The 27,192-nt window shown below is 42.4% G+C and overlaps 1 protein-coding gene across 1 annotated transcript; it reads right to left on the bottom strand.

The window, feature by feature from the left end:
- Mfsd11 (major facilitator superfamily domain containing 11) lies at nt 1-26,978 on the bottom strand. Its single transcript, XM_046449490.2, has 13 exons — nt 26,505-26,978; nt 25,940-25,995; nt 23,192-23,299; nt 22,575-22,654; nt 22,360-22,456; nt 21,103-21,161; nt 20,261-20,405; nt 16,622-16,662; nt 9,087-9,152; nt 7,248-7,373; nt 2,501-2,675; nt 1,466-1,601; nt 1-1,023 (listed from the first exon to the last, which is right to left on the bottom strand). The coding sequence occupies exons 1-13, from the start codon at nt 26,598-26,600 to the stop codon at nt 859-861; spliced, it is 1,350 nt and encodes a 449-aa protein (XP_046305446.1). The 5' UTR covers nt 26,601-26,978; the 3' UTR covers nt 1-858.
- Between the last annotated feature and the right edge of the window lie 214 nt (nt 26,979-27,192).

Below are 27,192 nucleotides of genomic sequence, written 5' to 3'. Positions count from 1 at the left end.
TTGCACATTTTAAAATGATGAATTTTATCATTTCTGAATTACATCTCAATTATAAAAATTTTAAGCGAGTTCTTATAGAGGAAAGTTAACATCTCCACTTAAATATTTTCCTATATAGTTACATTCCACTCTCAGACATGTGACTGAATGGCATCTGCTATAAGATCACACTTAAGTGACAACATCCTCCCCCCAGCTCAGACCTCCCTCTAGTTTTTCTTTCTTTCTTGCATTGTATCTTTCAGGAAAATTACTAACAAAAGTCTTCCCCTAGTAAATGTGTTTAACTCTTCTAAACATGGTTTTGTTTGCTGTGATGTTATATTCTTGTTTTAAGACTTGAGATAATTTTTCCTCATTTTATACTTAATTCGCCACTCCTTGGTATGAACTATGAGGTAAGAAAATCTAAGAAACATTTAATGAGGAAAAACCTTTTCAAAGTTAGACTAAATGTCAGCACATCACTATTTGAATGTCATTCCAGATACACATGTGGAGAGGCATATGTTTCCGTTACTATGTAGTAAAACACACTCCAGACCCAGCAAGAATCCTTATACGACATATGGCCTGGAATTCTCAAGGCAGAAGAATACATTCACACTCTATAATGTGATTGTAAGGAGCTTGAGATAGATAAATGGAAAGCAGTATCGCTGAACAATTATAACTGATAGATTTCCCTTATTACACTGGTTTTAAATAACTAATATCTGTAAACTTTAATCCAGCTCCAGCTGGTTCAAGCCTGAACTCTTTGATTCTCCACACTCAACATCATCCACTGTACTATGAAGACAACTGAAGTCACTTCAACTGTGCTCCGGAGCTGTGCAGCCTCCCACGGGTACCTCATCAGATACTTCGGTAGTCAGAGCCCCGGGCCACAATGGCAGCAGCGTCCCATTCCACAGTGAAGAATGAAATAGTTCCAAAAAACCCAAATACCACCATGACCAGGAGCTGCCAGTGAAGGAGAAGGTAGTTGCTGTAGAAAAAGGCCACAGCCGCGCAGATGGACTACGAGAAAAACAAGACAAATTACACAGGCACACAGAGGCCTGCCCAGCCTCACAATCAGCCCCACCCTGCAGACCCAAGGGATGCCTGTGACTGGCAGATCTTGCTCTCCTTCCCGCAGTTGCTAACTCACCCCCGGCCCCCCAAGAGTGGGTCACATCAGGGAAGCCATCTCTGCTGTTAAAACAGCCCTGTGCAGAGTAAGAAGGACCCTGTCTGCAAGGTGTGCAAGTGGGGTTCTGGCTCCAGGGATGGGAACCTCCAATCCGAGCAGTAAACCAGAACATGAAATCTCTCAGCCAGTCAGGGAATCGTGCTGCTCAGTGCTTCCCACTTCCATGCAAATCCTTTTAAAGGATATCCCCGGTTTTCACTTAAAAACCACAAGCTAGTAACCACAGCAAACCAGGCGAAGCTTAAAGGAAAAGGCCCAAGGGGTTACCTGAACAAACTTAAAGATGGCAAAGGCCGGTGCACTGTCTTCGGAATAGAGAAAGCCTAAGATGCTAAGCAGCTGGGTGTTGAAGCAGCTGTCCCCAAGACCCAACAGAAAACTGCAGAGAATGGCAACTTCTTTGCTGAAAAAAATATATTTAGTATAAGTAGTATCAACATTGCTAAAGCCACTTAAATTCTAAAAGCAACCCACCCAAAAAAGCATTTAATCTTCAAGTTTTAAAAACACAGAAATAAGAATGAAAAATATCAGAACTTATAAGGTCTCTTTCTCTCTCTCTTTTTTTTTTTTTTTTTGCAGTACTAGGATGGAACCCAGGGCCTCACACATACTAGGCAAACCTCTACCATGAGCTGCACACCAGCCCCTATGTTAGAATTTATACAGTAAGAACTTATGCTCAAACTTGCAACCCTTCACATTCTAGCAAACCTGGTCCTATTACTGATTTGGAAAGTAGATACTTTTTTTAGGCTAGGCTCCCTTTGGATTTGGGGATCTAGACATCAATATCTGCATTTATAACGAATTAAGAGCTGAATGCAGTGACTGGAAGTCAGTTCAGTGGTAGGCCACTTGCCTTGCACAGACCAGGCCTTGCAAGGGAAAAACAAAAAAGAGTTGAAGTGCAGGCCACGGATACCCTCAAAACTGTCACAGATCGCTCTGAAAAACGCGATAGCCCACCCAACTCATAGACTCCCTCACTGCTCTTTATTTTTCCTCCAGGCCCTAACTTTGAGGTATTTCACTGCTCAAAATGCAGAGATAAAATTCAGATCAGACATTTCTATGCTCCCTCACAGATAAAGAAGATTTATTGGGGGGTAAAGGTTAAAAGCAACCATTGCAAAAATAACTTATGATCCTCTATGGATTCCTACTCAAACTCATTCTGACTATGGCAACTGACCTCACAAAGATAACAAGTTCTGAAGAGGGCTAAGTGTCCGTTTCAAGTGTCTATCCATCCCTTCCCTCCCACTGCCCTCAAATCACCAAGCAATAGTAGTTACATACCTGGACCTGATGTAAGCATTGCTGTTTGTTCCCTCCACAGGGGCAATTGGGGCGTCTCCAGGCATGTTGAGAAATATTAAATAAAAAGCTATAAAGTGCACGAGGATGCCCAAAAGCACAACTGGATTTCTACCAAAACGATTATTCTTGCTCAGCAGGCCAAAGAGGCTTCCACCTACAAATCAAGGTGGCAGAAATGTTACTGACATTACCAACACATCAAGTGACTACTCGTGTTAGAATCCAGAAGCCATGGAATACACAATCTCAAATGTCCAGTGTCTTCCCCGAAACCCAACCCTTCAGCACTTGCAGGCAAAGAGGACTACCAAACACCAACTACCATAACAAAACAGCTGCTAGAGAGGATCTTGAATACAAATCCCTAATACAAAGAAATGGTAAATATTTGAGGTGATGTATATGTCAGCTACCCTGACCTGAACACTGCTGGAAGCAGCAAATGAATCACTGCTTTGAACTCCACAGCCTTGGACAGCTAGGTGGGTCTTTTGGGTCTCTCAGTAAAATGGTGCTGACAGACACACCCACTTGCAGGTAGTTGCTGTTACTGGGTCAGAGTCCATGCCTGATGTGGAATTTGTGGGTTCCGCAGCTTTGAATTCAGATGCCCACTACTCTGGGGTGAAAGAGATACTGTTCGCCTAACTAGCCTTGTGGCACCAGCTGCCTGAGGAAGAATTACTGCGCCAGTGGTTTTCCACGATCAGGCCAGCTTCCCCACGCCTCTCCTCTGAAGACCCTTCCTCACAAAAAACTCCTCTGGTGTGTTTCACTATAAATAAAGAATTCGTGAGCTTTTCCCCTTTGTTAGGATCAGTCCCATCAGGTCTTTTCCACCCATCAAGTCCCTGCTTTTAATAAAAATATTTTCTGTCTTTTGCTTTATTTCTTGGTATTACTTTTCAGCCTTTCATTTCCGGCTGGCGCATACCTCTGAGGGTTACTATTCCCTCCCCACGCAGGCCGCAGGTGACAAAGCACTACACATTGCACACATGTAATGAAGTGTTCAATACCCAGTACCAAAAAACCAGCACTATACCTCAGGAGACTTATCAGTGCACTAGACTCCTGGAAAGTCCAGAAACAGGATCAGTCACAAACAAAATCCCCATCTGTGACGAAGCATATGTCAGATCGCTGGACAAGGCCAGTGCTCTTAATACATGGCACCGTAGCCATCTGGAAAAAAATAAAGATGCCCAAGAACAAATCCCAAATAAATTGGAGATCTAAATCTAAAAACTAAAGGATGGATGGGCCTTGTGTGTCTCTAGAAGGGCAGCCGCGGAACAAGCCCCGCACTACCCAGCAGCACTCCCCCTGAGAATGCACAGCCTCCGTGACTATGAGGAGGCCTGCGATGCACACAGAAGGAAGACCACAGCATCTTCAGAAAGGGGAAATGCCTCAACATGTCAGCACCGTAAGACAAACATGGTCCCGGTTAGCAGAAGACACAAAAGCTCAACACAAATCCTGATCCTGGGCTAACCTACGCAAGGAAGGGAAATGCTCTGCGGGACAGCCCTGCCTCAGACCCCACAACTCCATGCTGCCCCTCGGGCTCCACTGGCCTTCCTGGCCCTCTTCCCTCTGAGCCACTCTTCTGCAGTTCCCTCGGACTTCAGAAACAGGCCTGGCTGATGAGCATTTTCATGACAAGAGACGGAAACCATCCCCAAACAGCTGAGAGCCTCTCAGAACAGATCACCCCTCAATGACAACACCCCCCAAGTGGTAGCAAGCCAAAGCTGCCCCCCCCCAGCAGGTATAACCTTCTCACAATGTGAGTCAAACCACCCACTCACGCGCTGGGTGATGACATTCCCAGAGCCTCAAAGAACCCGTCCTGAGATATTGGTCAACCAGACCTCGCCTGGCTCCATGATCTACTCTGCCGGCTACACAATCCTCCAGCCCCTGCCTTGCTCTCTGCTGTATAAAACCACAAAGTTCCTGTAAGTCCTTTGAGGACAGGTCTTTGGTGTCTGTACCCTACCTCTGCTCTTCCTGGTGTGGCCATGCTGACTGAAAACTCTTTTCCTGCCCCTTACCACTGTTGCTCATCTCTTTGACTGGCATACTGGACACGTGGCAGTCTGTTGGGACCCTGGGGCCCAGGCCCTCACTCCTCAAGGACTCCAGTAATGCTCAAGGATATTAGCCCAGATTATCCTACCAAAGAAAAATCCCACCACCAGCAGCTGTACTGTGGTGATGAGAGAGCACCCCTGTCTGTTCAGGAAACACACACTGAATACCAGGGACAAACTGTTGTGGTGTGTCTAACACTTACCTCCTGGGGCTCAGACAAAATCACACATAAGAAAAGTAAGAGAGGGCTGGGGATGTAGCTCAGAGTTGGAGACTTGCCAACTCTGCATGTATGTGCAAGGCCTGGGTTCAAACCCTAGCACTGTAAAAATTTTAAAAAAGGATGAAAAAAAAGAAAAAGACAAAGAGCTGGGAAGAGAGAATACGTGATGTTAACGTAAAGTGCTTGTCGAAGGTGAATCCAGTGGTTTCTGAACTATTTATTTATATTTTTGGCAATTTCTTGCAAATGTGGAATTATTTTTTCAAAAAGCTAGCAGACTACCTACAGCAAGAGTGTGCTACTTCACGGGCACTGGATGGCAGAGGCTTAATGACCTCTCCTATAGCATCCCCAGACATTTCACGGGTGGAGGTGGCACCTCTCACTCCATGCCCAAGATGCCCCTCCAGCCCACAAGCCCCCCGAGCATCACTGGACACACTACCACTCGGAGACCTCCCTTGCATATCAACACACTGGGTCTTAGTGGACTGCTCCAAGCCCAACTCCCACCGCATTTGTCCCCCTTCCTCACCCTGCCCTCCTGGTGGTACACTGCCAACACGTCCTCCAAATGTTCTCTCAACACACACAACTGTCATTTACTTGGTCCTGTCCAGGTGCAGGTAGTAAAGCAGGGAACACAGTCCCCAGTCTGCTTTCCCCACAGCACTTCTCACTGACAAAGTGAGTTTTGTTTCTTTGCAGGCTGTGTTCTCCCCCAGGAACACAAGCTCCACGTGGGCAGCTTTGCTTTTGGTTGACATGTGGATGCACAACAAAGAGTGGCTGAACTGGTAAGTCCCTCATGTCTGATACTACATCCAAGGCACTGCAAGTGGGAGCAGATCTTAGTTGAATGAGTAATAAATTATTATGGTGTTGTATAATAAAGATATGCATTGCCTTGGCCTCCGGTTCTGGGCACAGAGATCCTAAATCACTTGGAATTTCCTTAGTGGTAGGAGTGTTTTCTGTTATGCACAAAGAGACCTTTCCAACCACACTCGGGTTTACACTAATGAGGTAACTCTTAGGGAAGGAGGGTTGGTCCTAGACACAACTTCACGATGGGGACTGGCTGCCAGAAAGACACAGCCCCATTAGAGGTTTAGAACTTCCAGGACTCTCACCCACCATAGCAGGGAAGGGAGCGGGGAAAGGGAGTGCATTCATTCGCCAACAGCCAATGGTTCAATCTGCTAGGATTACATTAAATCTCCATAAAAGCCCCTCGACAGGGCTGTGGGAGCTTCCCAGCACACCCACAAGCTGGAAAGCTCTATGGGGACAGTCTCCTCCACTTGGGGGCCCTTTCAGACCTCACCCTTGTTCCAGATCATCTGGCTGTGCATTTGTATCCTTTACAATACTAAAAATTGCATATATCAACTACAGCATTTTCCTGAGTTCTGTATTTTTAGAAAATGATCAAACTAAAGGGAGGTGGTAGAGAACCTCCAAACTAGTAGCCAAATGAAATGGAAGTGCAGAGTCTAGTGAAGGTGATCAGTGGGACTGAATCCGTAAGCAGAATGTTTTAGGAGACCACTGTTTAGGACTAAGCTCCTATACTGGGGCCCAAGAGACCAGACTAAAAATGACAGTGGAGCCACTGATGGTGAAGTTCCTTGCTCTGTATGACCTTCTGAGAATCAGATAACAGCCAAATTCCCAAATTTGACAATGAAGTTTCCTGCTTCAATCCTTATAAGATGCAACCTGAAGTTAACATCAATCAGTTATTTTTTATGGTTCTGACTCCCTGTCCCTGTCTTACGAGGAAAGGTATTTTAAAATGTCTTTTTCAAGCCCATCTCTATCCATACAACCAACTTCTCTGCTCAGCCCACCGGAACTTTTATTCTATGCCATGGAATGCAGCATTGCCTGATACTAGATGGAAAATAAGGCCAATGACATCTTCGCGCTGTTGTTAATTTTGTCCTTCAATAAGAATTTGATGCTCACTCCAGGTAGTTAGTGTCAGAATAGGATCAAATGGCTGGACACACAGCTGGTTTTAGAGAGAACTAGAAGGTCAGGGATTCTGAGACACTCTGCATAAGTATTTTAAGAGGAAAACTTGGGAAAGACACGTTTGCTTATTTATGATTTCCAACCTGTGAATTATTTGGCAAATGTTTTATAATTTACTTACCTTAGAATACTGATAATAGAAAAATAAAACACACCTGTTTGAGTAAAAGTAGAGAAAACAGAATTCAAGTACACAGAGGTGAAGTTTACTTAATGTTTCTATTTTAAGTACACTTGGTATTTTTAATGCAAAGACTTAAAAAAAAAACACTCTCTCTCTCTCTCTCTCCCCCTCTCTCACTCTCTTAAAAATAAATAAATAAATAAAGAGCATGTAATATTAAAAAAAAAAAAAAAACCAACCTAAAATTTCTCCAATACCAATGAAGATTCCAGAAAGTCCAATGAGGCTTTTCTCTTCTGTTCCAAACCTGTTTATAGCACCAATGCAGGTTCCATAAACACCAGAGAAGAAAGTCAATTCCAGACCTTTAGGGAAAGAAATCAAGATTTAATTTTACATTCACTTTCTCCTTTTCCATTTTTTATGTCTAATACTATCGTAAATTCATTGAGACTGAAATGTTACTGCCCAAGGAGAGCACAATTCTGTGCTACATAACTGATGAAAGGGAATTAGTAACATACTATGGATGAAATGCTTGTGCCCGGCAAATGACCTGTTGCCACCCCAATCCCCTAAGCACGACGGAGACTGGCCTTTGGGAGGTAACCGTGTCAGGAGGGCAGAACCCACAGGACGGGTGAGTGCCCGTATATGAAGAAGGCAACAGAGCACCTGATTCCTGTCCACTTTGTCAGCCACATGAACACCCAGCAGGAAGACAGCTGTATAGTTCTAATTTTAGTTTTCGTGCTGCCAAAGCGAGCATGTCCACTGTTCTTAAACACACAGTAATGTCCAGGTTCAATCCCCAGCACACTGCCCCGCCACAATAATGTTTTAATTAAGACCATTTTTTTCTAGGAAAAGAAAATTAGGGTAAATCCTTAAAAGACCTCCATTCTTTAATGCTACAAAATCTTAAATGTGAGTTTTAAAGATGTTTAATAAAGATGTTTTATGAGACACCTAAAATTAAAAGTAGCCAGGATGGTGACACATGCAGAAAGATCAAAAGGCAAGAGGCCAAGCCTGGTGCAGTGGCATACGCCTGTAATCCTAGCGACTCAAGAGGCTGAGGCAGGAGGATTGCAACAGCCTCAGCAATTTAGTGAAGCCCTAAGCAACTCAGCAAGACCTTGTCTCAAAATAAAAAAGAAAGGGCTGGGGATGTGGCTCAATAGTTAAGCGCCTCTGGGTTCAATCCCTGGTACCAAAAAATGAAGTTAAGAGGCCAGCCTGGGCAACTTAATGAGACCCTGACTCAAATAAAATAAAATGTGAAGAAGGGTTGGGGAAGTAGCTCAGGGATAAAGTGCTTGCTTAGCACATGTGAGACCCTGGATTTCATCCCCAGTGGGGAATGAAGTATTAACTGGCACTCCAACACTTTCTAGAAGAAAACAGATTTCCTCATTGTCCTGATGACCTAAGAGTGCTCCACATGGGACACACCACATCACCACCTGCTTCTATTTCATTACAAGGGATCTTAGTGCACATAAGCTAGAGGTTTTCTCCTGGCTCTTTTCTGTCATGCGGTCCCTGCCTTAGAGTGGCTGGTTCTGATGAGCTCTGAGTCCTGGCTTTCCTGCCCTCGTGCGGAAGCCTTCTCACTGAATTTGGGCTGGCCTTGTGATTTGTTGTCACCAAGAGAATGTACTGGAAGTACATGCTGGAGACCTACGGGAAGGTTTGCTAGTCTTCCCTGATGTGTTTTGGGGGCCTTTGGCCACCAGTAAGTCTGGCTCTCCTGCCACACTACAAGGTCCTATGGAGGGGGTCATGCAGATGGACAGGCCCTGAGACAACAGGGAGACAGAGAGACTGCCCAACACCATCTCTCACTGACCATGGCAAAGCACTACACATGCAAATGAAACTGGTCTTGGAAGGCCTATCCCCAGCCATCCTCTGAAAGCAGCCACAAGGGACCCCAAGCCATCAATGTCATCAGAAAAGCCACCCTGCTAAGCACAGCCAAAGCACAGAAGTCTGAGAAAAAACTGCATGGCTTCTGCTTTCAGTCCTTATAGTCATTACGCAAACAAAGCAAAGTGAAGCGGCAGTTCCGTTACCTGTATAAGCAGTAGTGACACTGAGAAGGAGCATCTCCTTGGTGACACACAACTTGAGAGACTTCTCTGAAAAGAAGAACATTCAGGAGTACTTAATAGCTTTTTTTTTAATTAATTTTTTTTATTGGTTGTTCAAAACATTACAAAGCTCTTGACATATCATATTTCATACATTAGATTCAAGTTGGTTATGAACTCCCAATTTTACCCCAAATACAGATTGCAGAATCACATCGGTTACACATCCACATTTTTACATAATGCCCTATTAGTAACTGTTGTATTCTGCTACCTTTCCTATCCTCTACTATCCCCCCTCCCCTCCCAGTACTTAATAGCTTTCCATCAATAACCAAGAGCTGTGCAATGTCCACCCAACTTATAATAACCACACTGTCCTGAATCCTTGTGTGTCAGGGTGAGAATAAAAGCAATCAGAAATACCTTGTGTCCTGAGCATATGTGAAGAAATACTAAAGACACACTGAAAGGATACTGCAGGAGTACTGGAATATGGTCAGGATCGGTGTGATAAGAAATTTTAATCAATCATTTTCAAGTATTTCCAGGAGAAAATACATAATCAAAATAAGGTTTAAAACAACATTTTTTGGGGGGGAGGACGGTGTTACTGAGGATCAAACCCAGGGCTTCATGCATTTTAAGCAAGTAAGTCTACCACTAAGCTATATCCCCAGGCCGTTTTTTAAATTTTATTTTGAGACATGGTCCCATTTAAGTTGCCAAGGCTAACCTGGAACTCACAATCTCCTGCCTCAGCTTCCTGAGTAGCTAGGATGCCAGGCCTGTGCCACCATGCCCAGCATTAAAACAACAATAAAAAAGAAAGAAAGAAAAACACTAGCAAAGCATATTCACTTAAAATAATCAGAAGATTTAGTTAACAAGCAGAAATTCTAACATATTATGTAGTGTGATACTATGATAATGGGTCACACATCATTACACATTTGTCCAAACCCACAGAATGTACACCAAAATTAGCCCCACTGTAACCATGGTCTTTGAGTGATAATATGTCAGTGTAGGTTCATTGATTATAACAAATGTACCACTCTAGTGGGAGCCAATAATGGGGGAAGCTATGCATGTGTGGGGATGGGGGTTAAAAACTATACTTTCTGTTCGATTTTGTTACGAACCTAAGCCTACTCCCAAAACCACACAAACAAATAATCTATTTGCAGAAATTGATGAACTGATCCTAAAATTTATATGGAAATTCAAGGGAAACACAAAAGCCAAAACAATCTCGAAAAAGAACCAAACTAGAAGACCCCCACTCCCAAATGCACAGCAAGGAACACAGCACGGCACTGGCACAGAGGCACGTATCCAGATAAGTCCTTACATCCACACTCATTTTCAACAGAGGCAGCAGCGTAATTCAGAGGAGGGGGGTGGGGGAGAATAACTGGATATTCACACGCAAAGGAATGACACTGCACCACTCACAAAGAACTCAAAATGGAGGCTAGACCTAAATGTAAAAAACGATAAAACTCTTAGAAGAAAACTTAGGAGTAAACTTTCATGACCAAAATCAGGCAAAAACTTTAGGACACCAAAAACACATATAATAAAAGAAAAAAAACTTTGAAGCTATTTTTTAAAAAATATTTTTGAGTTGTAGATGGTCCCACAATACCTTCATTTTATTCATTTATTTTATGTGGTACTAAGGATCGAACCCAGTGCCTCACACATGCTAGGCAAGTGCTCTACCACTGAGCCACAACCCCAGCCCCTAGTAAATTTTTTTTAAAATCAAAACCATAATATCACCTCACACCTGCTAACCATGGCTATTATTAAAATATAACAAATGCTGCAAAGGATGTGGAGAAAAGGGCACCCTGTACGCTGGGAGGGTAAATTAGCATAGCCATTATGGAAAACAGCATGGAGGTTCCTCAAAAAATTAAAAAGAGGGGCTGGGGATGTGGCTCAAGTGGTAGCGCGCTTGCCTGGGTGTGTGAGGCACTGGGTTCGATTCTCAGCACCACATAAAAATAAGGACATTGTGTCCACCTAAAACTAAAAAATACATATTAAAAAAAAAAAAAGTTAAAAAGAGAACCACCACATGACCCAGCCATCTCACTTCCTGGTATATACCCAAAGGAGGTGAAATCAGCATCTTGAAGAAACATCTGTATCCACGTTCACTGCAGTGTCACTCACAACAGCCAACACGCCGAAACAACCAAGTAGAAAACAGACACTAGATTACCAGGCAGCCTTAAAAAAGGACACCCTGACACATGGGACAACACAGTCGAACCGTAAGATACCATACTAAGGGAAACGATTCAGACGCAGAAAGACAAACATCGCGTGGCCCCACTTATATGTGGAGTCTTTTTTTGTCCATGGCTGATCGGGTAGGAGAAAACGAAAAGCTGCTAATTAAAGAGTATGAGGTCAGGCGTGTTGGCCATGCCTGTGACCCCATCAGTTTGGGAGGCTGAGCCAGAAGGATCCTGAGTTCAAAGCCAGCCTCAGCAACTTAGCAAGTCTGAGCAACTTGGCAAGATCTTGTCCCCAAATAAAAACTAAAAAGGGTTGGGGATATGGCTCAGTGGTTTAGCTCTCATGGGTTAAATCCCCGGTACAAAACTAACTAACTAACTAACTAAATAAATAATTAGTATTGAGTTCCAATTAAGCAGGGTGAGTAAGCTTCTGGTAAGCTAAGGTACAACTTGGTGACTTCCGTTAACAGTATTGTATACTTGAAATTTGCTAAGAGAGTAGATGCCAAAAATTCTCATCAAACACATACAAAATAATGTGATAATTACACAAGGTGATAGACATGTTAATTACCTTGATTGTGGTTATCAATTTCACAACATATACTTCTAAGAAAACATATTGTATGCCACACATATACATTAATTTTTAATTTATCAAATATACCCCAATAAAACTAGAAGAAAAAATCTAAAACTTTCGTGCTTTAAAACATACTATCAAGAAAATGAAAATCCACACCATGGTAAAAATTACTTGCAAATCATACATACGAGACACTTTTAAGTAGAATATATAAAGCGCTCTCACAACTCAGTAATAGACAATCCAATTTAAAAATGGTAAAAGAACTGAGAAGACATTTCTCCCAAGAAAGATACATACAAATGCCCTAAAAAGCATGTGAAAATATGCTCAACACCATTAGCCAGATGATGGTGCAAATCAAAACCATAATGAGCTATCACTCCACACTACTAGGAGAGCTTAGTTAAAAAACAGGAAATAGTTGCAAGAATATGGAAAACCTGGCTCTCTCATTCACTGCTGGTGGGAATGTAAGAAGGGACAATCTGGCAATTCCTACACAGGTGAGCTTCAGGAGACCACACGAGCAGGACTTCACTACTACAAGAAATTGGAAAACATCCATCCACACTAAAGCTACACAAACATTCATAGCAGCATTATTCATGATACCTGATGAACAGAGAGTCACGTTTTAGAATGGACAGTGAAGTAGAAGAAAGAAGTCACAAAAGACACACAGTGTAGCATTTCAAGTACATGAAATGTCCAGAACAGCAACCTACAGATTGAAGGTAATCAATGTCTGCCCAGGGCTATGGATGGGGAGACAGGTGGGAAGGAGAAATGACTGCTAATGGGGATAGGGATTCTTTTTTTTTTCTTCTTTACCACATTCATTAATATGAAACTTATTAACCCAGTTTTAATGAAAAGGAAGCTGAACATCAAGACACATTACAAGAATGCAAATGACATAAAACTTTAGGAAGAAAAAAATTTCAGCAACTTAGACTATGTTTCTCATTATATTAGAGATTCTTCTGAAGTGATGAAAATGTTCTATAATTGATCATGGTTGCACACTTTATAAATATCATAAGTTGTACTGAATTTGCACAGGATTTAATCTTTTTTTGGTGGTGGTAGTGAGGTTTGCTAGGGATTGAACCCAGGGATGCTTTGCCACTGAGCTTCATCCCTTGCTCTTTTTATTTTTTATTTTGAGATAGGGTCTCACTAAGTTGCTTGGGGGTCTCACTAATTTGCTGAGGCTGACCTTGAACTTGTGATCCTCGTGTTTTAGCCCCTCCAGTCTCCGGGGTTTGGATTTAATGAATTTCTTACATGAGCAAATCGTACAATGTATGAATTGTATCTCAACATAAGTTACTAGACCTCCCAATCTCATACTGGGGACTGGACCCAGGGGTGCTCTACCACTGAGCCATATCCCAGCCTTTTTTATTTTTCAGACAGGGTATCGCTAAATTGCAGAGGCAGTCCTGGGATTTGTGCTCCTCCTACCTCAGCCTCCTCAGCCACTGGCATTCACCACCAAACCTGGCAAGCTACTCTATTTAAAAAAGTGACACCTAATGACTCTTTTCCAGATTTTCTATGCTCTTTTTAAACAAGAGTAAAACTTACTATTTACACTATTTCTAATTTTTTTTCACATAATAGAATAAATATTTTTGATCATTTGTAGAGATCATTTATTTTTAATATCTCCTAAAGATAACTGCTTAGTGGAATGAGTTATTCCAATGGGCAAAGGTATAAATGTTTTTAAGGCTTTGATACTTATTGACAAATCACTTTTCCTAAAGTGATATAAGCACCCATCCTCATTAGCAGTGTGGACTTATGCATGCAAGTGCCCATCTCCCACAACACTGAGAATAATCTCCTTATTTTGTGTTGTGGGGGTGGGATGGGGTGTCCTTACCATGGATTGAACTCAGTGGGGCACTAGACCACTGAGCCACATCCCCAGCCCTTATTTTATATTTTATTTAGAGAGAGAGTCTCGCTAAGTTGCTTAGTGCCTTGCTGTTGCTGAGGCTGGCTTTGAACTTCCTGCCTCCTGAGCAACTGGGATTACAGGCGTGCACCACCATGCCCAGCAAGAATGATCTCTTTGAAACTCAATAAAAAGTTTCAATTTGCCCTTCTTGTGGTCAAGCTATGACCAGCTCTAATGGAGCACTTGGGCCTTTCTCAACAGTTCCTAACAGCTCTGCACCACATCCTGCAAGCACTTCCTTGCCTCTTAGGTTATGTTGATGGACTGCAGTTTAGCATTTTATTAACAAAAAAGCAAGTCTTTTGGGCTGGGGCTGGGTCTCAGTGGTAGAGTACTTGCCTAGCATGTGTGAAGCCCTGGGATTGAAACTCAGCACCACATTTAAATACATAAAAGATCCACCGACAATATATATATATATATACATATACATACATATATATATATATTTTTTCCCCTTTATTGTTTGGTTTATCTGCTTACAAGGCTATTCTCTACCCAATTATTTTCTTCAATTACTTTCATGGTTTGCTTTTTAAATTCAGTCTTCAAATGGTATAAGGTGAGCATAGATTCCTGTATTTTCCTATAGTCAACTGCCTGAACTTGCCTGAGACCTACTTTTACTGAATCTGTATCACTACTTGGGGATGGAATTGAGTCTAGACTGTTCCACTAGCCTTCTAGTTCCCTGTTTTCAAATTAATTCATAATAGTTTTAGAGTTAATCAGGGTAAGTCTCTCACTTCTGACTCTCTCAGCTGTTTTCAGATATTTATTCTAACAGAAGAACTTTAGCATGATTTAGTCAAGAGCAAAAAATACAGTTGCACCAAATGTTCTAGAAACACATTACACTTACATTCAGTTCAGGAGTTGAGTGCTTTTGGATGATAAGTAGGAACCTTCTTTGCACAGCCTCCTTCAGAGCACCAAGTGGAGGAGTGTCATGAATGACTGTAGAAGATCACTTAAACCTTCTTTATCCTGTGGCACCTCATGATTCACACTGCCCCAAGGACCCAGGAACCATCCTCTCAATGTGCTTCCCAACAATCCTGGGTGCTCACCTTTGGATGCTGCCCTCTTTCTCCATATTTCAACATCCATTCTCTCACAACCGGGCACTACCACATAAACAATAGCTCCATGATGTAACACACATGGCCCCAGATGTTAGTTCCTCATTTTGGAGAAAGAGCTGAGACAAAGCCTGCCGACTTTCAAGGAAGGACATCCTGAATCTGGCCAACCATCAAGAGCCAACAGAGGGCTTCTGTGTTTAGGAGCAGGGAGGCTGCATCCAGTAGTCATCACCACCCTTTCTTATCTACATGCTCACCTGCTCACCATGTAGGCCAGCATGGCTTTCTAGGGCCCTGGAAACAAGAAGGGATGCCCCGAAAGGGCCTACTAAAAACATCAACAGTCTTCATCGACTGGTAAATGGCACTTTCTGTGAGTTTGCCTAACCTGAGTCCTTTCCCCCTGATTCCTCTGATCAATAACGGTTCTTGGGGCTGGGGATATAGCTCAGTTGGTAGAGTGCTTGCTTCTCAGGCACAAGGCCCTGGGTTCAATCCCCAGCACCATACACACAAAAAAATGTTCTTCTGACAGACAAGTCTCTAGACATTCAAGAGTGAAAGGCAGACTTCAGATGGTGGTGACCTCCCATCCTATAGGACAACCAGGCTATGTCTCACTTAATTACATATGTAGCCTAATTTATAATTATGAATGCACTCCTGAAGGTGCATAAAACAAGCCTGATAAAACCATTCTAATGATACACTCCATACGCAAGCCACCTCCCCTGTCCACAAGGCCCTTTCCAAATATAGGCTACTCTTGGTCAACAGCATGCTTTAAGTCATCTGAGCCAGCCACAGATGATCAGATCAAGAATTTGCCATATTCAAGACAACCAATGAAAAAAATTGTAAACACTTAAGGGCTACAGGGTCTATGTCACGAGACCCCATGGCCTCTAGTGGGCTGCTCCCTATGGAGAAGAACTGGCACTCTGAGATTCTCCTGCTGGGGAAACAGAGAAGATGAGAAGAGCCAGGGACAGAATTGGAGTTGGATGCCTACTTGCTTCTGAAGAAACCATAGGCATCCATTATGAGAATCACTGGCTCTGCCTGGCAGTATGGATCCAAATCCTAGAGCAGTAACCACTGACTAGCTGGTTAGTCTTGAGCAAATTATTAAATTTCTCTAAGTCTCAGTTTTATTTTCTCTAAAATATAGAAAACGAGCTACATGTTATAGAACATTTGAAATTACAGAAGGGAAAGCACACGGAGTTCAGCAGCCCGTAGCCAGGAAGAACTCTCAGGGGATGAGAGTGACTGTCCTTACAACTCCCAGGTTGCGGGAGCCACTGTTCTGCTCCGAGGAGTGGCAAACAGTCCATCTCACCTCCCTGGGAACTCCTAGAGAACTCCCCGCAGCTGGTGAACCCGAGTGCTCTGCAGCCTCCACACACACCTGGCTCAGGTGGGCAGTCATATAATCATTCACACACTTGCCATGTTAGACCTTTATGAGAAGACTAATGTATGCTGAAGCTGCATACCTGGAAAAATGAAAATACTGAGGGATCGTCAATCCAAAGTTACCAGGGAAAGGGGAAAGGCAAACGCTGAAGGTGCTCCTGAACAGTTCTTGAATTTCAGACACAGAAAATACTTACTAAATGCATCTACTGCCTTTGTCATATTGTTCTGGGCAGACCTGAGAAAATAAAATAAAAGTAAGTTTTTCCCTTGAAAATTAGGAAAACATTACCCAGATACTAAAACAAAGGTGCTAAGTGGAAATCTCATTTTCATCTCAGTTTGTGAATGTTCTGTCTTCTCCATGGCCTGGCAGATACGTCCAGTATTCCCCAACACTCCTGGCTCCAGGGACTCCTTCAAGCCCCAGGTCCTAGATGCAGACACTGTGTTCAATGTGCCATCCAGCACCTCTGTGTTTTGAACAACAGAAGACAGCTCTTTATTATCATAATAAATTCATTACATACGTTCATGTACCTCCCTTTTAGAAATGTCACTTTGGGCAGAAGAGAAATATACCCCATCTTGCTAGTTAAAAAAAAAAATAAAAATGATCTTTAAATAGTCAATTTCCCACTATCCCTCCTATAAAAAACTAGGTCCTCAAGACCACTAATCTCCTAGGTGTGACATGGCTGGGATACAGAACAATAATTTGGATGAAAACATGGGTTTTGGAGTAAGAGTACTAGTTTGCCCCTATTAGTCCTGTGACATTAGACAAGTGACTTCATTTCTCTAAGCTTTATTTCCTCATTTGCAAAATAAGGACTCTGCCACTTACCTGTGGGAGTTAAATAAGATGATGTCATCAAAATAAACTGAGAATAAGATTAAGATGACAGCGTTTTCACAAAGATTACCCTACCAGCCAAGTCTACTTCTCCTAGATCTTTAAATATAGCATGTTTTAACCAAGAGGAGTACTTTTTTCTCACCATCAAATTCACAACTTTCCTGGAAGCAAATTCTATGTAGTTTCTGTTACCTGGCAGTGCCCTCAGACCAAAATCTTGTACTTTAGCCCTCAAAATAAGTAAGAACTGACTTATATTCTGCAGACCATTAAAATACAATCAATTCAGCTGCAAATCACTTAGGATTCAATGAGATAGTAAAGAAACTCATTTTACATTTTAAAAAAAATTTTATTTGCTATTGGGAATTGAACCCAGAGGTGCTTTACCACTGAGCTACATCCCCTGCCCTTCCGCAACTCTTGATGCCAACCCATAATGCTATACCCCTTCTCCACTTCATATTTCTATTTAAGATACTAGATGGTTAAGGTATGGGGCTCCTTTTTAGGGTCATAAAAATGTTCTAGCTGGGGCCTGGGGCTGGGGCTCAGTGGCAGAGTGCTCGCCTAGCATGCTTGAGGTGCTGGATTCGATCCTCAGCACCACATAAATATAAAATAAAGATACTGTGTTCACTTACAAAAAACTAAAAAATGCTTTTAAAAAATAAAGTTACTGTGTTCACCTACAACTAAAAATATAATAAAAAAAAATGTTCTAGCTGGGCAGGTGGTACACACCACCAGCAGCTCAGGAGGCTGAAGCAGAAAGATCACAAGTTCAAAGCCAGACTCAGCAACTTGGAAGGACCCTGTCTCAAAAAATAAAAAGGGGCCAGGGATGTAACTCAATTGTTAAGTGCCCTTGGCTTAAATCCCTGATACAAAAAAAGTAGTACTGTAAAACCGGCTATGCTGAAGAATGCACAATGGTATGAATGTACTAAGAAGTGAATTGTATACTCTAAATGGTGGGTTATGTGGCCTGTGTTCTATCGCATTAAAGCTTTTAGGATAAAGCTTATTTCTGTGTCTCCCACCCCACCAGAAAGTAAGCTCAAGAATGCACAAATTTGGTTGTGTTCAATTCTCAATCCTCTGAACAATCCTGGAATAGCAGAGGCACTCAAGTACAGGGGGAAGGGGAGAAGGAGGGACGGAGGACAGCGGCAGGCACCAGCAAAGAAACTCCCAAAGGTCACCCCGCTAGCAGGTCCTCAGAGATGCAGACCAAGCATTTGAGATAAAGGACAGACTAGCAGCTCTTGGACATCTTCACATCACTGCTGAAAGGCCTGCACGTGGGATTCTTCAATATCAGTTCCGACTTACACCTTCAATGGCTTCGAACCCCACCAGTGACAGGCAGACTCCTCACCTAGCATTACATGATCTAACGTGAACGCTGTTCTCACCCTCCTTCCAGCATGTGGCACCTATCTGCCCCTCTTCCTCAGCCTGGTTCTGGCAATGGCTGCCCACTGAGCCTCACTCCTCACCAGGGGAGGTCTCAGGGAGCACCCCCAGCCCTCCAGCTCCCCACCCATTTTCTTCCTAACCACTCACGGTGACATTTTCTTGTGTGTGCACTCCCCACCACCCCTTTTAAACTTAAGTCCCATAAGAGAACTTGAGTCTTGTCCACTGCTGTCTCCCTCAGGTTTCCAAGGAAGCCAGCACATGGACAGTGCTACTGGGACAAAAACATGGAGGCTCCAATTTGGAAGACAATTTAAAAAGAGAGAAAGCTAAACAGGCTGAGCAGTAGTCCTAAGAGCTGAACCTTATCACAGGTACACAATCCCCTTCTCTAATACCTATGGTTTGTGCTTAAAAAGTTACGTGCCACTTAACGAGAGAACAGTGTGCTGAGAAACACATCACTAGGCAATTTTAAAAGTGCAAACACCACAGAGTGTACTCACAGGAATCAGGCCAGCTAACCATGTCACTAAGCGATGTCATCCTATGGGACCACCACTGTACACGTGGCCCACCAATGAAAGAAACACTGTTGCGTGGTATGAGGCTGTGCGCAGGCACATGCACACAACACACACATACACACATTCAAACCAAAGTACCACCTCTCCTTTGCTTTAAATAAACTCACTACAAACTTTGAACATTAACTATCTTACAATTGGAAAATTTTAGGCCATTTTGGATTAAAAAGGCAACACACAGAATGCTCAATGCCAATGTTTTAACAATAGATAAAAAGCTGAAAGACAACTTTCCCAATTTATCAATCACAAACAAAGCAAAATGAGGGTGGCAAAGATTAATTTCTCATTTCTCCTTCTCAAACTGAGACATTACTTCAGACAAATTTGCCTGTGATGTTTTAAGTTGCATCACCAATAAAATGTGCTCAGGTAACTTACAAAAACATGGCCACATGCTTGTTTCCCATTTGGACCACTTTTGGGAAAGCACCTACACAGGTCAGTACGAGAATCAGGTACCATAAGCCAAGGGCCGGTGGTGACAAGCAAGTGTTGTTGGCCCTCCTCTCACCCACCCCTCAGGAATCAGAAAGACCCAGAGCTGTACTACACAGACAGAAACCAAGGACAAAGACTGTTTGATATTTCACTTTCTAAGCTCTCATCCTGGCACACAAAAACACACAGGAGGCCCGCAAAATTCAGCAAGGAAACTGGGGCTAGAGATGAGGAAGGAGAGGTTACTGCTACTGTGCAGGGTCACAAGCGTCAGTGGCAAAGCTGGGGGCAGATATGAATCCCCTGTAAAACCTTGCATTGCCTCCCTTCCTCAGAGGACCTTTGCCTTCTCCCTCCCTCACCACCCACCCTTATCTCCTTCCTTTCTTTCCTTGAAAAGGCTCCTCTCCTGTTGGCTTGTGGTAACCTTCAGGAGCATCAGATATAGGTCGTGACAAAGCAGGGTGGTAGTCTCTAGATTAGACAGATTTACTTTAACATGAAAATGAATATCTCCAACATCTTACTCATTCATTTCCATGTCTTGGTCATCAGAAGACTCATCTTCTCCAAGGACATTTTCAGAATCTGGTTTCCGAATGAGAAAGAATAGAACTGTCCCCACAAGACTAATCACTGTCAGGGCAATAAACACAGTTCTTCGGTCACTCTCTAGGGAGAAAAAAGGAGAAAGCAGATAGCATCAACCAGACAATTCCAGAATTTACTGTTATATCTAGGGTTGTTTTTAACCAGTAAAAAGTTTCCTCATTAAATTCTGACTTTAATGCATGAGTAAAAAGTTAAGATAAGCTGATAAATAGGCCACTTTCACCTATGTCTTACAGTTAGAGAAATACTGACAATCCCAAAGAAAACAGTACAAGAATTTACTTGGGTTCTTTTAACCAAAGAAATGTACAGAAGAGGGGCTGGGGCTATAGCTCAGTGGTAGAGCACCTGCCTCGCATGTGTGAGGCACTGGGTTTGATCCACAGGACCACATAAAAATAAATAAATAGATATATTGTGACAATCTACAACTAAAAAATATTTTTTTAAAAAGTATATATATATATATATAAAAAAGAAACGTACAGAAGAAACAACTGAGCTCTCAAGTCCCCTGAAGACTGATCTTACACCTGTCCGCGGTATTACCTGCTTGGAGCATAGTCATAAACTATAATCCTCATTAATGATAGAATCCAAGGGAGAAGCTTATTAAAACAAACATCTGAGGACCTGAGGTACCAAAGTGCATTATAATACATCTCAATAAAGCAGCAATGGGTTATTTTTCTGAGGAACTACTTAATAGGAATTCTTTTTGACTATATCTGAATGGAAAAATGTAAATAAAACAAACCTGATATTTGAGTTTTCCCTTGCCAGGCAAAATATATGTAGAGATTTCCAAAGAACAAGCTGGGGGAAGAAAAGGGAGGGGAGAGGATGCTGGGGAATTACTGGAATACTTACAGTTTTTAAAAACAACTATTCCCATTATTCACTGAGAGAGACAGTCATAATTTATAAATTCATCTACCTGCCCTAGGTCATTTAACAGTTTCAACTCCACCTTGACTCTTTCTGAAATACTGGACTAACCCAGATGGAATTCAGACTCTGTCCATGCGAAAGTATGGACCTGATTCAGAGCTGCCCTCCACAGGGCTTGACTCACTTTGAAACATGTGACTTACAAACACTCTGGAAATGACTTCTTGGAAACAAGTTTATGCTACTTTTAAAATCCTCAAGAATTTACAAAAACAAATCTATGATCTAGTTATCTGCACCTAATCAGATTCAGATTCCTTATTGAGAACACCTTCCTAAGGAAGGAATCTTTCACACGCCTCTTTCTTTTTATTTTTTTAGTACCAGTGAATTTTGAGGCAGGGTCTCACCAAGTTGCTGATTCTGGTGTTTGAATTTGCAATCCTCCTGCCTCAGCCTCCCAAATTACTGGGATTACAGGTGTGTGCCACATGCCTGTTTCTTTAATCTATTGCTCCTTAAAATTAAACATTTTCATTTGCTAAGCCTTGTTGGGGCCATAATTCTAGGCAAGACCCATGAAGTTAAATCCTCAAGGCAGATTCCTGAGATCCAATGGTCATAGCAAAATGACTGTTTTTGCTTTTTTTTTTCCCCTTAGAAAACACATAAAAATATTGGAATAATTAGTCTCACTTCTGAATTTTAGTGTATTTGTTTACATTTATCAGGCAGTGTAGCTCAGTGGGAAGGATATGGCTGCTGAAGTTCAGATAACAGTTTAACTTGGATGAATTACTATTAGTCTATTTTCTCATCTGTAAAATGGAGCTAACACCTTCTCATAGATTATGTGAGATTAAGCAAAATAAGCAAAGAATCCAATAGTTTCTAACAGATGCTAAATACATGGAGGTTAAATTATTTTCTATTTACAAATCTTATGTTCCAATGAAGTAATCCATGCATTTAAAGTAATCCTGTAAGATTCTGAATCTGTATCATATTCAGCCAGAAACTTGAGTCACAAAACATGAAAGATTTGAATTTTAAACAAAATAGGTTTTAATAAAAGGTCTGAAAAGAAAGCAAAGTAGAGACTGAGCTCCAAAATTATTATTACCTGGACTGTAAGAGTGCCCAGAAAATTCCACTGTTTCTCCCGATAGTGTGCTCATCTGAATTTATTGTCAGGCAGTTTCCTTGTGCTGTCCAAAGTACTAAAATTAAACCAAAAGTTTATCAAGAAAATGAAATCCCCTGTCTTTGTATATTAAAGGCATGATACCCATAGATAGGCCCCAGAAAAGAAAACAAGGTAAAAATCAAAATGCTCACCAGCAGCTGCAATTCCAATGAAAACAGATGCAGTGTAGAAGGACCATGTGAAAGGCTGGATAAAAACGGCAATGTACATGCTAAAATGTAACAGGTCAATGCATTACAGTCAAACCACACCTGAAACAGTGCCCAGCATGCTTCTAGGAATCAGTTATGCTCTTCTTTTACATTCAACCTGTACAGGATGGTCTTTAAATGTGACCTACTCAAAATTTTAAAATCAGGCATTTTACAGGTTTACAAAGGCTTGTGCCAATAGTTTAGCACATGATGAACTACAGCCCTGAGAGCCCAGAAGCTCTTCATTACTTCATCTGGATCCTTATTAGTCAATCTGATAGAAAGTTAGATTATTTCACAGAAAGTTCTTTTCAACCCTTACAGAGATTTTTGGATACTATATATTAATAGTAAAATGAAAGCTGATAATACATCTCCCATCAATTAGGACATGGTATCCCTGAACAAGAAGCGGAGAGCCAAATCCCTAAAATACCAATTATACCCTATTCAGTCCAAGTCTGCAAGAGATCTTAAAAGTTTACTATATGTTGGAAAGGTACTGGAGGCATTCTAAGCAAACAAGTGAAAAAAAAAAAGACTGCACTACTCACCTGTAAAATAAACCACTGGCAAACATAGAGAGCTGAGGTCCTACAATGGCAACCACTGATGGTGTAATCAAATTTGAAGCAGAGAACACTCCATAAATAATTGCCATGCTGTACATAACACACAAAAGAGAATTAAAGAACAAAATCCCTAAACACTGTCTCAAAAAAAAAATTAAAAAAAAAAATAGTATCAGACCTTGAACTCAGGGCCCCACACATGCTAGGTAAGCACTCTACCACTGAGCTACATTTCCAGCCTCCGCAGGAGTACTGGGATTGAACCCAGGAACACTCTACCTCTGAGCTACATCTTCAGTCCCCCCCACCACACACTTTTCTTTAAATTTTGAGATAGGGCCTTCCTAAATTGCCAAGAATAGACCTTGAACTTGTGATACTCCTGCCTTAGCCTCCTAAGCCACTGGGATTACAGCATGTTATCATCATGCCTAGTTTTTTTTTGGATATAAATCCTTTTGCTAAAATACATCAATGTCAACTTCATGTTTAAATATATTATTAAAGACTATGCAAGACATTTTATTATAATTACTAAGAATGACTTTGAGACTACTATTCTCTTTGCAGAAATACTATGTACAGATATAAAATGACTGATGTAATTATGAATCTCAAGTTTGGCCATCATGAGCCACAATTTCTTCATTTTGAAGTTGCCCCTCTGTGTGTACAAAATCTTTTTCAATCCACTGCTCAAAACTGACAGGCTCTTTAGATGTGCTCTTTTCAATCTTCAAGGTCCACGCTAAGTAACTTTGTATTATAAGCTCTATTATATGTGAAAACATATGATGAACTCCTGGGGGAACATTCCTATGGTGGTCCAAAATGTTTCTGGATTCCCACCAATGATATTTTAAGGGGTGTTTTTCATCACTTGATGTAACTAAAACCACTTCAGCCCCTTCAGAGTTCAGAGATCAAATTTTCTCATCTTCAAGTGTTAACCCTAAACCAGGGCCACTGGTTTCACCTACAGTTCACACGCCCTTTCTGTGCATCCTGTCTCCCTGGGGCCAGGACCTGTAGCCTCCCCCAGCTCCCATCATGCCCAGTTTCAAAAAGGTTTCACTTTAAAATTTCTATTTAGAGTCTGTAGATTTGTAATAAATATTCACATTTGATTGCATTCTTAAACTGAATGTCATATAAAGTTTTCACTTGTACATAACACTGAAGTCCCATCAGATGCTTTGAATCAATTTTCAATGAATTGCTAAGTTACAGTAACTGCTATATACAACAGGTATTGTGTCAAGTACTTTATAGGAATTTTGCTTTTAATTTTAACAGCTCTTACAAAAAAAGGTATTGATCTCATTTCACAGAAAAGAAAACTGAAATACAATGGAGTGAAATAAGTTGCCAGGAGTTCATCAGGGTGGCTAGTAAGAATGGTGAGCCAGGTTCCCAATCCTGACAACCTGATTCCAGGAGTCTAAGTCAACTAGTCCACTCTACAAAGTTAGCCTACCACTTTTGGCAGCTGCATAACATTTCTTTGCTAAAATACAAAGCACGGAGTTGGAATGTATTTAACTCAAAATAATGGTTTCACTTGTACCTCTTCCAGAGTCTATGGACCCAGGCCTACTATAATATCTTGTACAAAGTGTGATTAAAACCATTTCCAGGGTCCTGATTTCATTTACTAGCCAATACTTGTAAAGCAAACTGTTTTCTGGCTTTTATGAATCAATATCAAATGTGTTCCTTCATTTTTTTATTTAGAATACACTTGAAGACACAGAATTACCAAAAAATGTGATATTACTATTAAGCCATCTAGAAAAATGGATACTAACATTCTTTATTCTCAAATATCATATATATGGTTTAACATAGATAATAACCAAATAAGAAGAGTTTGGGGACAGGGAAATGTCACAATTCAATACTTAACTATAGAAAGATTTGAGAAACCCATTTTAGTCATTCTATAATGTATGCAGACTACCAATAAATATATATAATTTTTGTCAATCAAAAATGTTTTGCCAGGAGCAATGGCACACATTTGTAATCCCAACTACTCAGGAGGCTGAGGCAGGACTTCGAAGTTCAAGGCCAGTTTCACCAACTCAGCAAGACCTTATCTCAAAAAATAAAAAGGGCTGAGAATGTGGCTCCATGGTAAAGTATCCATGGGTTCAATTTCCAGTACTGCAATAAAGAGAAACCTTTGTATACATGCACATATGTACTACCCCCATCTCCCTGCAGCTTCAATCATAAGATACTAGTGATCTGTGAAGGTCTTTACATTTTCCCCATCTATAAAATTGGAACTGAACACCTTAAGCAAAAATCTCAAGGTGCCCAATGAACTATAGTTGCTATGAAATCGCAAAAACAGGAAGATCGAATGATTCAAAAATCACATGAAACGTTTGTGATTTCATAATGGACATAATGGACAGTACTTTATTAAATGTCACACAGTACACCAAGTGATTTATCTCTATCAGATAAGCAAAGAAACTGGGATTACAGAAATAACTCTAAGGTAACTAAGTAAGCAATCAGGCTGTGTGTGAAGCAGGTCTTCAAAACACTAGTCTCTAATTCCACAGGAAACCTAACTAGTCCCCTCTAATTGCATTATGTTCATCCCAATAAACTAGATGGCCAGAAGAAAAGAGCAATCATCACTGATTCAACCACAGTATTTTATTCCTAGTGATTCTGATGGAACTTACACAACTACCATTACATACAGTACAATACCTGGTATATCCACTGCCGTGAAAATCCGTGCTATTTAAGCTCCTGATGACAGTTTGCTGCGTAGAAGATAAAACTAATCAAGGAAAACGTTTTGCAATCTCCCTCCCCCTTGGAAAGTCCAATTCCACGCACTCAGAAGGAAAAACTGTCAAAATTCACAATGCACTAAGGAGAAACTGTCAAAATTCACAGTCCACTATGAGAGGAGGAGGAGTAGGACAGCTGGAGTTGCACACTAACTAAAGGGGCCGGAGGTAACCAGGGGTACCTGTGCTTAGGGTTCTATCACCTTGACCATCCCAGTACTAAGGTGGAGCTTCACAAAGGCAAGGAACAAAAAACGAGGGTCGACACCCCAAACAAAGTCGAACTGAGAAACAAAGGGAACGTGAAGCACCCCGTGAAGGAGCAGAGTGTGGCCCGTGAAATCAAACCTAACCACGGAAGACGGGGCGGCAGGTGGGAAGAGAGAAGGGGCCCTGTGCGCGCCACCGGACACGACTGGCGTTTTGCTTTCGGGGTCGCAGGGACAGGCACTGCAAGCAGGAGGCAGGCGCCGACTCACCGCCACGTTGCCACAAGTTTGAAAGGCGGTGAACATAAACATAAAGGCGACTCCGAGGATGACGATGTTGAAGAGCTTTTTGGACTCCGGGGACATTTTGGCTCCGCCCTGCCCGAGCTCGACAGCGGCCCAGGGCAGTCAGCGCTCCCGGGGCGCAGCGGCGACGACCCTGGGGACGAGACGCGGCGGTGCGGAGCCGGCAGCGCCAGGAGCCGAGCGGCCGAACTGGCAGCTTGCAGTCGAGGGCCGGCACCTGGCGCAGGCTGACGCTGTGCCGGGCGGCACGGCCGTGCATTCCCGAGACGCGGCCCGAGCGGGGAGGGGGCGACGCCGGGAGCGCCACAGGCAGGGCCGCTGCAGGCAGCGGGCGCGCACCGGGGAGAGCGGCAGCCCCGGCCCCGCCCTCCAGCCGCCTGACTCCTCGCGGGTCACGAGGCCTGTCAGCTGACCGCGCCGCGGCGCTCTCTGGGAAGGGGAGTCCCGGCTGCGGGCCGCGCACGCGTACCGCGAGAGCCCCAGGCCCAGGGGTAGCAACCCAGCCTCAGGCCGTAGCGAGCTGCGGGAAGGGAGTCTGAGGCGGCGAGGACACAAAGCACTGGGAGCAGGACTACCACTCTGACAGAGGCAGGGCTGGGGCCGCGCCCAGGAGCTGCGTGGAGCTCTCGTATTGGCATGAGAAACAGGCGGG

This window comes from Marmota monax, unplaced genomic scaffold (genome assembly GCF_021218885.2).
Source record: "Marmota monax isolate L192 unplaced genomic scaffold, Marmota_monax_Labrador192_F-V1.1 WCK01_AAM20220418_F8-fsc00292, whole genome shotgun sequence".
NCBI classification, from domain to species: Eukaryota; Metazoa; Chordata; class Mammalia; order Rodentia; family Sciuridae; genus Marmota; species Marmota monax.
This window is presented reverse-complemented; position numbering and strand designations above follow the sequence as displayed.

What these genes read in the sequence shown, in the direction of transcription:
- Mfsd11 (XM_046449490.2), bottom strand. Translation starts at nt 26,600, where the DNA reads ATGTCCCCGGAGTCCAAAAAGCTCTTCAACATCGTCATCCTCGGAGTC. An exon ending in CACGGCAGTGGATATACCAG is followed by an intron (nt 23,300 to 25,939) that starts GTATTGTACTGT and finishes TGTTATGTACAG; the next exon opens with CATGGCAATTATTTATGGAG. An exon ending in TGGGCACTCTTACAGTCCAG is followed by an intron (nt 21,162 to 22,359) that starts GTAATAATAATT and finishes TTCTTCCCCCAG; the next exon opens with CTTGTTCTTTGGAAATCTCT.